Source organism: Haplochromis burtoni, unplaced genomic scaffold (assembly GCF_018398535.1).
Source record: "Haplochromis burtoni strain Fernald_Lab_line unplaced genomic scaffold, NCSU_Asbu1 Contig_811, whole genome shotgun sequence".
Lineage (NCBI taxonomy): Eukaryota > Metazoa > Chordata > Actinopteri > Cichliformes > Cichlidae > Haplochromis > Haplochromis burtoni.
The window spans coordinates 92,660-104,404 of record NW_024583172.1 but is presented as its reverse complement, the minus strand read 5'-3'; the positions used below and the strand labels follow the sequence as shown (position 1 = coordinate 104,404).

Genomic DNA, 11,745 nt, shown 5'->3' with positions numbered 1-11,745 from the left:
TGAACATTACCTAATAAGACTGATTCAGCACAGACAGTTATGTTAAACTTTCCTAGCAGTCCTTCACAAACAGGGAACAGTCTGTCTATTCTCTCCATCTGTCAGCTGCTGCTGGAGAACACTTCGGATTGGGACAGCCTTCGTAGCGTCGCTGTGACGTAATAGGTCCCAAAATGTGTACTTGAAGCGTGCGGACGCTAAATTGGGACACAGCCAATGATCTGAGATGGACTGACTCACCTGTCACACCTGCACAGGTGAGCTGTGTGACAGCAAAGAGCTGATTGGCTGATTATCAGCAGAGGAAACAGGAAACACTTTAAACTCCTCCTCAGCTCTAACTCAGCTGCTCCTCTGACAGCAGGTTATGCCATCTGATCAATAATCACTCTCTGAAAGCTGATCAGGTTATTGTAGGTGTCAAACATAAGGCCCGGGGCCAGAATCGGCCCAGTAAAGACTCTGATGGACCTGCTGGATGCATCTACAACATATGATGGAGGCGTAAAGTTTCTGTGTCTGTAAAAGTTTCCTGCTGACAAACACAGCTGTGACTCTCACTGTCACAGTAACACACATGAACTCAGGTGTGTTTTAAACTGGAAACTATTTAAATAACACATAAAGTCATATTTCACAGTGTTTTTAAACAAACTGAATCATTTTATTAAAATAAAGTTGGTTTTATTTTGAAAATCCTCAGACTGGAAACTGATCAGGCTGAACTTTATTTTGAAGAGTCTATAAATATTGATTATTGATCGGTGCTGTCTCCTCAGATCATGTTCACCTCCAGCTGCTGTCTGCCTGGACACTGATGACATCATGAGCTGTGAGCTCTGTGATTGGCTGCTGTGTGTTAGAGCTCAGCTGCACTTTTAGTCACTCACAGACTCTCACACACACACTGTGAGGTTCACACACAGACACACACTCAGAGTTTAACTGTCAGAGAGCTGTTGATGAAGATGAAGGAGCTGCTCCTCTTCCTCTCCTGTGTCCTCTGTGTCTCTGCTGACGGTGAGTTTGTCTCTGTAAACAGCAGCTTATTGATCAGGTCATTGATCAGGTCACTGATCAGTGTTTGATGTGTTTCAGCTCTGCACAGGGACATTGCTATCAATGGCTGTTCAGACTCTGATGGAGAGATGATGTATGGACTGGATGGTGAAGAGGTTGCCTACGCAGACTTCAACAAGCAGGAGATGATCTACCCTCAGCCTCCTTTTATTGATCCTTTCACTTACCAGGAAGGAACTTATGAAACCGCTGTGGCTAATCTACAGGTCTGCCAACAGAACCTGAAGACTGTTCGTGTGGGGATGAAGGACTTCCCTCCCAAACACAGTAAATACAACATGTAACACCTGTCTCACCTCACCTGTGTTTACCTGCACGCTCTGTAGAGAAACACACTGATGACATCATCAGCACTGATTTACTTTGTCCAATCAAACACAGCCAGCTTCAACCTGATTAAATATAAGAAATAATTCCACCTTGAACACATTCATACTGATCATGTGTACAGAAACACTGACATGTTTATATTTGTGTTCATGTTTCAGTATTTCTGAATGCAGTATTCTGCATTTACTGCAGATCAGTTTATTTTATTTTTCCTCCTTTTAGTTCCTCTGAAGCTGAACTGAGTCTGTCTGTAGTTTAACTTCATGATTCTGACCTCACTCTAGCTTCTCTCACACAGACAGTGATGACATCATCTGACTGAACACCTGAACGTTTTATTGATGTTTATTATCATTATGATCACCTGCTGATGGGAACCAGCTGAAGCTCTGATCCTCTGCCTGATGTGTTTGTGCACAGTTGCTCCCTCAGTGATGATCTACACCAGAGATGAGGTGGAGTTTGGAGAGAAGAACACTCTGATCTGTCATGTGACTGGTTTCTATCCTGCTCCTGTCAACGTCTCCTGGACCAAGAATCAGCAGAAGGTCACAGGATCCAACATCAACGTTCCCTATCTAAACAAAGATGGTTCCTTCAGACAGACGTCCAGACTGGACTTCACCCCACAGCTGGGAGACATCTACAGATGTGCAGTGGAACATCTGTCCCTGACTGAACCGCTGACCAAGATCTATGGTGAGAAAACTTTATTTAAATGTCTCTGTGTGTTTCTGTCTCCAGAGGTGAAGACTGAGCCCAGTGTTTATTACAACAGCTCAACAGCTGGCTCTGATCTGAGCTGATAGTTTGAGACAGATGTGGGCACATCATCCTGTGTTTCCTGTTTGCCTCCAGATGTGAAGGTTCATGTTTCTGTGTTTGTGTCTCCAGAGGTTGATTCGTCCGCTCGCTCTGATCCAGGTGTCGGACCCTCTGTGTTCTGTGGAGTGGGTCTGACTCTCGGTCTGGTCGGTGTGGCTGTTGGAACCTTCTTCCTCATCAAAGGAAACGAGTGCAGCTGATTGGCTCACAGTGATGATGTCATCAGTGTTATATGATGAGCTCATAATCACTGTGACTGTCCTGTATGTAAGTGTGGAGAGTTCACCTGTAATGAACATCAGATTCCTGTCTGCTTCCTGTTTACCTGCCTGAAGTTAATCACCTGTATGAGCTGTTCTGTCTGTTATCATGTGTGTCAATAAAGTTTAGCTCTGAATTCAAAGCAAAGCTTCTTTCAGCCACTCTCCCCCCACAGCTCCACATGTTTGATCCAGCAGATGTTACCTGGACTCTGTTCCTGCCTCAAAAACAAAGGAGATAAAAGTCAAATCATTGTTGCTGAAATCAGTTTCATCTGAGCTCGGGTGATCTCAGTGTGTTCATAAACTTCTGTAATGACTCAATGTTTATCAAACTGTATTTCAGATCGTTATGTATCAATAAAAACATCTGAGTAATAAACACAAATCTGTGAGTCTGTTCTTTGTGTGTTGTTACAAATGCTCACTCTCTGTGGTTTGAGTCAGTGCAGAGCTGAGTCAGGTGTGTCTCAGTGGTGTCATTATTTAGGTTCTGTTTCCTGTTTGTTGTCACCTGATGTCATTGGTCACTGAAGTCCAGGTTTGAGGAAGATTTCAGGTCAAACATTCAGTTTAATGAAGGAATGTGTGTGTGTGTTTAAAATGAAAGATATCTGAATTTATCTTAATGCCACACAAAGATATAAAACTACATTTCTGATTACATGTATGCTGATACAAACAGGTGAGAGAAAAATCAATTAACAGTTGAATGAATCAAACATGTTTAATACTTCTGTTGTAACATATTTTAATATATAACGTTTAAATTGATCCTGAATGCTGTTAAAATCTCATCATGATTCAATTCAGTTTTTTTTATATACCAATAAATCCCACCAATAGTGACCTGAAGGAGTCACTTTTGTAAGGCAAAGATGCTACAGTAACACAGCACAATAATCATTTTATATGAGCTGATGTCCATCTGCTGCAGTCTGACTGTTAATGATTTTATGTTTGAATTTGTCTGCTTTAGTATTTAAATGGCAAATTCTAATGATTATTTAATTTAATCACAGTAAAACGGGATTCAGCTGCTCTGAACACTGAAATGTAAAAATATATCTCTACATGATGACATCACACTTCACATTAATTAAAAAAAACCCTGTTTTCGTCTTTGAGACACGTCCATCACATCCATGAGGCCTGTGCTGTCACACAGAGGAACATCAGCCAGCTGCATGGAAATCTTTCACAATAAAAGTGTTTCTGTCCTTTCACTTTTAAAGACAAACAGGAAGTGTTAATATAACAGTGTGATGCAGTCATCAAAAGTGCTACAAAGATACTGGATTGTTCTATTCATTATTAAACAGGAGGAAGAAGAGAGAAGATGACAGTTTTTAATATTACAGCTTGTGGTTATTATTACAGCAGTGCTGATGTCAGTGGCCAGTTCAAACTGTTTGGTGCAGATAAATATTAAAGATGAATGATGCTCTGACTGTGGGATATAAATGAGAACAGAAGATCCTGAGTGCTCTCTGCTTTTAAAGCTTTAATGGACTTTAACAGACAAACACACACGGTGATGAAGAGTGTGAGCTGTGAGCTGGTGTCACAGAGTTCTTCCTGGTAACAGATGACGCTGTGGTCATGTGACCTGTCCTCTGTTTTTAGAGCAGCTCTCAGTCAGACTGAGTCAGTTTGTCAGGAGAACTCAGGAACATGGCTTCATCCTTCCTCTGCCTCAGCCTCCTCTTCATCAGCCTCAGCACAGCAGGTATGATCGATACACTCATCAATACACTCCTTAATATAACAGAGATACACTGATCACTGGTCAATACACTCATCACTGATCAGTATAGTGATCAATACACACAAATCCACTCATCAGCACACACATACACTCTCACTGGTTGTGATCAATACAGTGATCAGTCCTGATGCTCTGTTTGTTCTCAGATGGATTCATGAATTATATGGTGACTGGCTGTGTGTTTAACTCCACTGAGCTGAAGGACATCACGTTTATCAGATCTTACTATTACAACATGATGGAGGTCGTCAGGTTTGACAGCAGTGTGGGGAAGTATGTTGGATACACTGACTTTGGAGTGAAGAACGCAGCAGACTGGAACAAAGATCAGGGAGATCTGGCTGCAATGAGAGCTCAGAAGGGGACGTACTGCGTACACAACATTGGTGTCTGGAACAGCGCCGTTCTGTCTAAATCAGGTGAGTGTGCTGGTCTGTGTGACATCATCAGGTGTTCATGTTACTCTGAATCATTCATGATGGACTCACAGCTGCAGGTCAGACTCTGGTGATCAATAACTGTGATAAATCACTGACTCTGAACACTCTAACCTCAGTCTGTGGCGCTCCCTGCTGGTGAAACAGGCAAACTGCAGCTGTTCATCATAACACACTGACCATATTAAAGTATTTATTTAACCTGTTCGAGCTGAAATGTTGCTCACATTAATTTTATTAATATTTCCACATAAATATTTCTAACAGCATGAAGCAGCCTGACAGGTTGTTGAACACTTTTTACTTCTTTACTTATTTTAAAGCAGATAAATCTTATAAACACTGATGTTTGTTTAAACTTGGATATTCACACTAATGTGTGTCTGCAGTTTGTTTCTTTGTTGTTTGTTGATTTCTTTAACAGCTTCACACCTGCACACATTTACAGCTCAGATCTATGAGTCAGTGTAACAGTGGCGCTATTAAATATACTGAAACAATTATTAAGTTATCATCATAACACACACAACCTGTGAGCTGTGTAACATGAGCTTAATAATTCATGTGTCCCAGTGTGACAGAACACAGTTTTCCGCTGGTTGAACCGTCTGATAATCAAACGAGTGTTTCTTCATGTCATGAACTACAGTCAGGTCACAGCAGCTCAGAGGAACATGAGGAGAACCAGCTCAGACCTGTGGAGGGGAAGCTGTCTGATTATGAAAAGGGATTCCACATGTCGTATCCATCACTTTTGGGTTATAGATCTACAGTGCACCATGAGTGTTGACCCATGTGTGGATGAGCAGGCTCTTTACAGGAGTGACTTCCTCTCTGGAGTGAGATGGTGTGACCTCAGAGAAGGAAGGATGTGTGAGAGATTTCCTCCATCAGCCAGCAGCTCTTGTCTCACCCATCTGTGTGTGACTGGTTACAAATATGACCAAATAGACAGACACAGCGCCCCCTGCAGGCTCTGGATGGTACAGTCTGATTAGAGTGACCCTCCATCAGGTCCTCGCTCACCACCACTATCACCATCTCCTCCACCATTGTTGTTCAGCCTACAGCTGAGCCTACAGTTGTCTATGTCTGATGTCACTCTGAGTCAGCACTTCACTGGATATTAATAAAAACTGATCCAGATCCAGGTTCAAGTCTGGTAGATTTCCAGCACATACAGCATGTGTTACTTTAAAATAAATGATGTTTACAGCTGCTGATGTTTCTCCTCACAGCTGATTCATCATCTGATGCATGTATACAATCATCCCTGAGAACATCATATTACCAACGACAGAAACTCATAATGTCTTTCAGCTAAGCCGTACGTCAGACTTCACTCCAGTACGCCTCCTTCTGGTATCCATCAAGCCATGTTGGTCTGCAGTGTCTATGACTTCTACCCCAAATACATCAAAGTGAGCTGGCTGAGAGATGGACAGGAAGTCAGCGCTGATGTCACTTCCACTGAGGAGATGGCAGATGGTGATTGGTACTACCAGACCCACTCACACCTGGAGTACACACCCAGGTGAGATCACAATCAGACTTTTAGTAAAAAGTCTGCACTAAAGTTTAAACATTTAAAGTCCAGATCTGAGAGTCACTGATGTTTGTGTTGAAGGTCTGGAGAGAAGATCTCCTGTAAGGTGGAGCACGCCAGCCTGAAGGAACCTCTGATCACTGACTGGGGTAAATACCTGTCTGTATCTACACACCTGTACACACCTGTACACACCTGTACACACCTGTACATACCTACCTGTCTGACTCTCACCTGTGTGACTCAGATCCCTCCTCGTCCATGCCTGAGTCAGAGAGGAACAAGCTCGCCATCGGAGCCTCAGGACTGATCCTGGGTCTGATCTTATCTCTGGCTGGATTCATCTACTACAAGAGGAAGGCCCGAGGTCAGAGCTCCCACTCACAGACCAGTTCATACCTGAAACCAGTTCAGGCCAGAATGAAACCAGTTTAGACCAGTCTTAATCTCAAACCACATTACATGAGTCTAAAACTGGTTTGGATCTGGTTTACGTCAGTGTTTTGTTTTATATACTGATGTTTTAAAATTCATATTCAGGCTGTTTTTAAACCAGTTTCACAAAGTTGTAGACCAGTACAGTTTATTTTCAGACCACATTAGTGTCAGGCTGCATTCAAACCCATTTTTTAAAGCATTTTTTCAGAGAACTCTCAGACCTGGTCCAAGCCCTGAAACATGAAACTGAATCATTGCCACTGAGCAGTTTGAAATCAGCTTCCACGATGATGTAATTTCAGAGTGTGTTGGTGACTGTGTCCTCGTCTCTTCTTCTTTCAGGTCGTATCCTGGTTCCCACTAACTGAGCCTGGATCCTAGTCCTGGTTCTGTCTGATGTTGTAAAAGCAGCTGCTTCCTGTGTTCAGACTGATGATGATGATGATGATCTCTGTCTGGACTCTGAACCTGATCCAGGACCATCTCAGTGTTGTTGGTGGTTGTTGTGATTTCACTGGGCTGGTTCTGGATCAGGTCTAATGTACACTCTGCTGTGTAATGCTTCACTGTGCATCTCTGCTGTTTAATCCATGTGATGTCATCCCTGTAATCCATGTGTCTGAATAATTTGGGTGTTTCTGCTTATCTGATTACCATAGATCAAACATTTGTACTGGAGGTCATTGTTCCAAAATAAATGACTCAAACTCTCAGCTGTTTACCTGCATCCTGTTAATGTCAACCTGAGGATTTTATTGAGCCCCATTGTCCTGCAGGAAGATGCAAGATCATATAGAGAGTTTTTGGAGGTGACTGATATGAAAGATATACAAGCAGTAAATAAATCACATGCTGTGACAGAATATATGGAATTATCATAATAATTATAACTAATACAATTTCAATTTCCTGAGAAAATGGGGTGTGAATGCAAAAATCAGCAGAACAATAAAGATTTAGCAGAAATATTGAAAAAGCTGAACAAGCGGAAGTTCCCTCAGAACTACTTGTTGTTGAACTGTGAAAAATGGGCAGAAACTTTAGAAAAGCCAGAAAGAAGAGCCAGCAGGTACACAAAATCAGGTGAAAATGACTAACAATGTTACAAATATGGACACACACACATTTAGATTAATAACACTTTAAGTGTCGATGTTCTAGAAGGAGTCGTCTGAGCGCGCTCATTAAATCACGTGATGAGAGCGTGACAGAAGCTGTTAGTGTGCACACGCGTGTCTGCACGTGAGACAGTCAGGAGCTTCCACCATTGTTCACAGTAACAGAGGGACTGGCAGCTCACAGTACTGACATCCAGAGTCACCATGAACTGTGTCCAGCAGCTGTTTGTGCCCAATGGAGACACACCTGTGGGGCTCTTCAGTCCCACAGGTGTGTCTTCATTGGAAACAACACCTGTCCTACACAAACATGGCAAACAGAGGTGCTGGTGGAGTTGCTGTTTGTGTGAAAAGTGACATTGAAGTACCTCCATAATGTAACTGATGGTGAGTTTGTGGCTTTAAAAGTTGAAGCTCGGGTGACTGATTTCAGTCGTATACAGACCTCCAGATCATTCCTCAAAAACCTGGTATGCCTGTCAGACTCATTAGAGGTCATGGACTGTCACCACATCATAGTGTTACTGTGACTTTAATGAGAATGTTTTATCCAGGTGTTACGACCTGTCTAGGGGCCAGGTTATATCATGATTAAGCATTCACCAAGACATAATGTGTATGTCTGTGTCCTGTTGACCTGCTGAAACCACATGATCACCATAGTTTTTCTTTTTGGATGAAAGTTTGCAGGGCTAAATATGTGTTTATGCTGTATGGACAGACAAACGCAGAGGACAGATCTGAGGTCCACATCATTGGTGTGGCCACGACTGACATGCAGAACCAGCTGCAGCTACTCCTGGAAACCTGACAGAGCGTCTATAGTGAGGGGGAAACGTGGAAGCACTTGGATGAGGAACTGGATAGGACGAGGTCACCGTTAACAAGACAATCAAAGGGAAACAAATCATGCAGATAGAAAAATATCTGTGTCAATAATTTAAAGAAAACTATTTATGGTTCCTTTATTTTGTTCAGGCTGTTCAGACAAACATGCAAAATGATATTTTATAAATTATAAAGAATGAGGTTCATTGTTTTTTATGCTTATTCATATTTTAATGGCACCTTATTATGAGCAGTACAGTATTTAACAGTAATAGTTTTAAGTGGTTTGCATTAAATATTCTAATAAAGAGTTGGAAATGCATGAAACAGTCTGCAGCTTTGATACGACACACTTTTCATCTGCTGTTTAAGCATAAAAATGATCTAAAGCAACAGAACATTCCACCAGAAGGACAACAAGTGCCCATCTGTGTGGTCAACACCATTAGTGATTGGTTTTTGGGGAGGAGGAGGAGTTTAAAAATGTTGTTAAAAAGAAGAATAACACAACTAAAAATAAAGATCAAAGCTTAATGTTGTATTTTGTAGGTATTAAATGGGGTGCGTCCATCAACTCTGTACCTTCAAAGAACCCAATAAATTCCTTTCATTATTAATTTCAACATTGCTGCTGTTTAATGCTTTGTTCAGATAATGATGTCGGGGCAAAATGATGAAGTCCAGATTTCTGGGTGGATGTGACATCAATGAAACCAGGCGTGAACATTTTATTAAAAGGTTTATCCAACAACACTGAATCACAGGATTAAAGCAAAGATAAATCACAGGATATCAGTTTGTATACAACGAGTGCCACCTGACACACTGAAACAGCCAAACGTTTAACACTGAGGTGTTTGAAACATGCATTCAGTGATTTGTAAAACAAAAAGTCTTTAGTGTGGAAATATTGAACCTAAACGTACATTTATAATAAATAACAAAATAAGTTAGTGGTACCATCTCTTTCAGCTAAGACAAAGACTGTATACCAATTTAGGTTCTGCAGCCTTAACAGTCTACAAGGGCTGCGAAGACCACTAAGGCCGGAAGTGCGAGGCTTGTAGGCTCGTGAAATGGGATGGTCTAACCTCCGTCGCGCTGCCCAGGTTGCCTAGCAACCATGATACTAACCGTGGGAAATGTTTCATACAGCTTTGCGTGACAGAAATGAAGGAGAACATGTTTTGTTCATTTGTTTCTATGAGCTCTGTGTGACCTGATAAGTATCTGAGTCTGAGACCACAGGACAGTAAAACATGATTGTTGGGCTTCATTTCTGTACTGAACAGTCGTTTTATTATCTTAACCATTATTAGTTATTACAGCAGTGAGCTTGAACTTATTGAGGAAAACTATTTTACTGTCACTATATATCATTCATAAGGCACTGTTATTATTTCATTAGTACTTCATTAGTCCGCATCAGCTTATCATCAATATTATCATGTATCACCATCTGAACAGGAGAAGCCTGTTGGACCTTGAACGTCTACTGTTGTTCTGTATTATTCTTGTTATTTGCTTAAAGCTGTTTCACAGTTCTGTAACCACTTAGAAGCCTGGCGGTCCTGCTGGACCCTGCCAAGGCCTATGTTCAGTTCTGCACGTAGTCAGGCCCAAAAGTAGCGTGCACAACACTTTATGTAAGACGCACTTTCACATACACATGTATTAATAAGAAGGGGTCGTGTTAGGACATCCTGTTGTCTAAGGACTTACAGCATCACAAAATACACATAAGAACACACTTGTTTTTCACTAAAAGTCTTATCCTGATGTCCATATTAGGTAAACTCTGTGAATAGGCCCAGACTGTTATCATTTCCAGTAAGATCTAACTGTGACGTCATCCGGATAGTATAAAAGCAGGATGGAGCTTTTGCTCGAGGAAGATGAAGATTGTTTTGCTGTGTTTGCTGTATGTTTTGTCTTCCCGTGCTTCTTTTGAAGTATGTAATAAAATCACTATTCTGACACCTACTGGGACCATCCAGTCGTGGTCTCTTTCTCAAAATACGAACCATGACATTTTGGTGCCGAAACCGGTTTGAGGGGGAGTCTGATGAGTCTGATGAGTCTGATGGACTTTGGCTGATGGTCTAGTGGTGTCAGACGGACACCCAGGAGCTACACTGAGTGATGGGTCCCGAAATATGAGAGGTAAGCACCGCCTGTTGATGGATCTCCAAAGGTGCTGAATTGGAAGTCAAGGTAATTAAATGTTCACTCAGTGGAGCTTCTGTTCTGTCCGTGGGGATTTTGGGGTAATTAGTGTTAAAACTTAAAGGGGAATATTTGAAGTGAACTGTTGAGTTAAGAGGTTGTGTTATGTGTTTGAGTCATTACGGTTTAAAAGGTTTAAAGAGTTTGAAGAATTGTGTTCAGCTTCATAAGAAAAAGCTTTATAAGGGGTCGATGGTTTCGTTTGTGTTTTAATAATTTAGGTATGGCAAAATTAAAGGTTTTTTGACAATTTAGAGAACCAGTAAGGAGCATAACTAGATGATCACAAACCTGAGTACTAGATTTAAACTTAAGTTAGAATTAAGAATGCCCAATTAGTTGGAGGTTGGTTTACTTTTATACACAATTGCAAATGTGCTTATAACGAGCTGGCACTTAGTCTATGAAGGTCATTAGATAACGCCATTAGCGTATTAGGGGTAGGAAGAGAGGTGTGTTGGCTTTCTGTCTCTTGCAGAGGAGGGAACAGACACCAGACGAGGTCAGAGGTAGGCGAGGATCCTTCGCAGTGGAGATAGACACAGTGACGGCCGAGACACCAACTGGGTCCAGGGGTCATGACGTTTGGGCTCCAGGTAGTCCCCTCAAAAGGATGGATCCCATAAACGCAGCAATAACCATGAAGGGGTTGGCAGAAATCCAGGAACACCAGACCAACGAGGTTCGAGAGGCTCTGGGGCTAAAGGGGGACACGTTCCGGTTTCTTTTTCTGGAGGTTCGAGGACCTGAGGATACACAGATCGTTGTTCGAAAAGGGGCAGAATAATCCCCTGATCTGTGCCACGACTGAAGGGTTGTCTAACCCCTGAGGTTGAAGAATGAAGAGGAGCGTCGCGCCAAGCAGCAGTTGATTAATTCATTCCAGGCT

At 41.8% G+C, this 11,745-nt stretch overlaps 2 protein-coding genes across 3 annotated transcripts; both read left to right on the top strand.

Annotated features, from left to right (window-relative positions):
* Positions 1–879: 879 nt before the first annotated feature.
* On the top strand, positions 880–2,718 carry LOC102312617 (HLA class II histocompatibility antigen, DR alpha chain). 2 transcript variants are annotated; one of them, XM_005950775.3, is made up of 4 exons: positions 880–1,020; positions 1,099–1,347; positions 1,831–2,109; positions 2,305–2,718. In XM_005950775.3, the coding sequence occupies exons 1-4, from the start codon at positions 963–965 to the stop codon at positions 2,433–2,435; spliced, it is 717 nt and encodes a 238-aa protein (XP_005950837.1). In that variant the 5' UTR covers positions 880–962; the 3' UTR covers positions 2,436–2,718. The 2 variants fall into 2 exon arrangements, with proteins under 2 accessions (XP_005950837.1, XP_042071679.1); XM_042215745.1 differs by having other exon boundaries at positions 888–1,020; positions 1,135–1,347.
* A 1,334-nt stretch (positions 2,719–4,052) lies between these two features.
* Positions 4,053–7,397, top strand: LOC102312938 (H-2 class II histocompatibility antigen, E-S beta chain). The gene is made up of 6 exons (XM_005950776.2): positions 4,053–4,224; positions 4,410–4,682; positions 6,021–6,234; positions 6,328–6,395; positions 6,494–6,613; positions 7,027–7,397. Exons 1-6 carry the CDS (start codon positions 4,170–4,172, stop codon positions 7,050–7,052), a joined length of 756 nt encoding a protein of 251 aa, XP_005950838.1. The 5' UTR covers positions 4,053–4,169; the 3' UTR covers positions 7,053–7,397.
* Positions 7,398–11,745: the final 4,348 nt, after the last annotated feature.

Coding starts and splice junctions, on each gene's coding strand:
- LOC102312938 (XM_005950776.2), top strand. CDS start 4,170: ATGGCTTCATCCTTCCTCTGCCTCAGCCTCCTCTTCATCAGCCTCAGC. Junction 4,225..4,409: donor CATCAGCCTCAGCACAGCAG/GTATGATCGATA, acceptor GTTTGTTCTCAG/ATGGATTCATGAATTATATG. Junction 6,235..6,327: donor CACCTGGAGTACACACCCAG/GTGAGATCACAA, acceptor TTTGTGTTGAAG/GTCTGGAGAGAAGATCTCCT.
- LOC102312617 (XM_005950775.3), top strand. CDS start 963: ATGAAGATGAAGGAGCTGCTCCTCTTCCTCTCCTGTGTCCTCTGTGTC. Junction 1,021..1,098: donor CCTCTGTGTCTCTGCTGACG/GTGAGTTTGTCT, acceptor GATGTGTTTCAG/CTCTGCACAGGGACATTGCT. Junction 1,348..1,830: donor GGACTTCCCTCCCAAACACA/GTAAATACAACA, acceptor GTTTGTGCACAG/TTGCTCCCTCAGTGATGATC.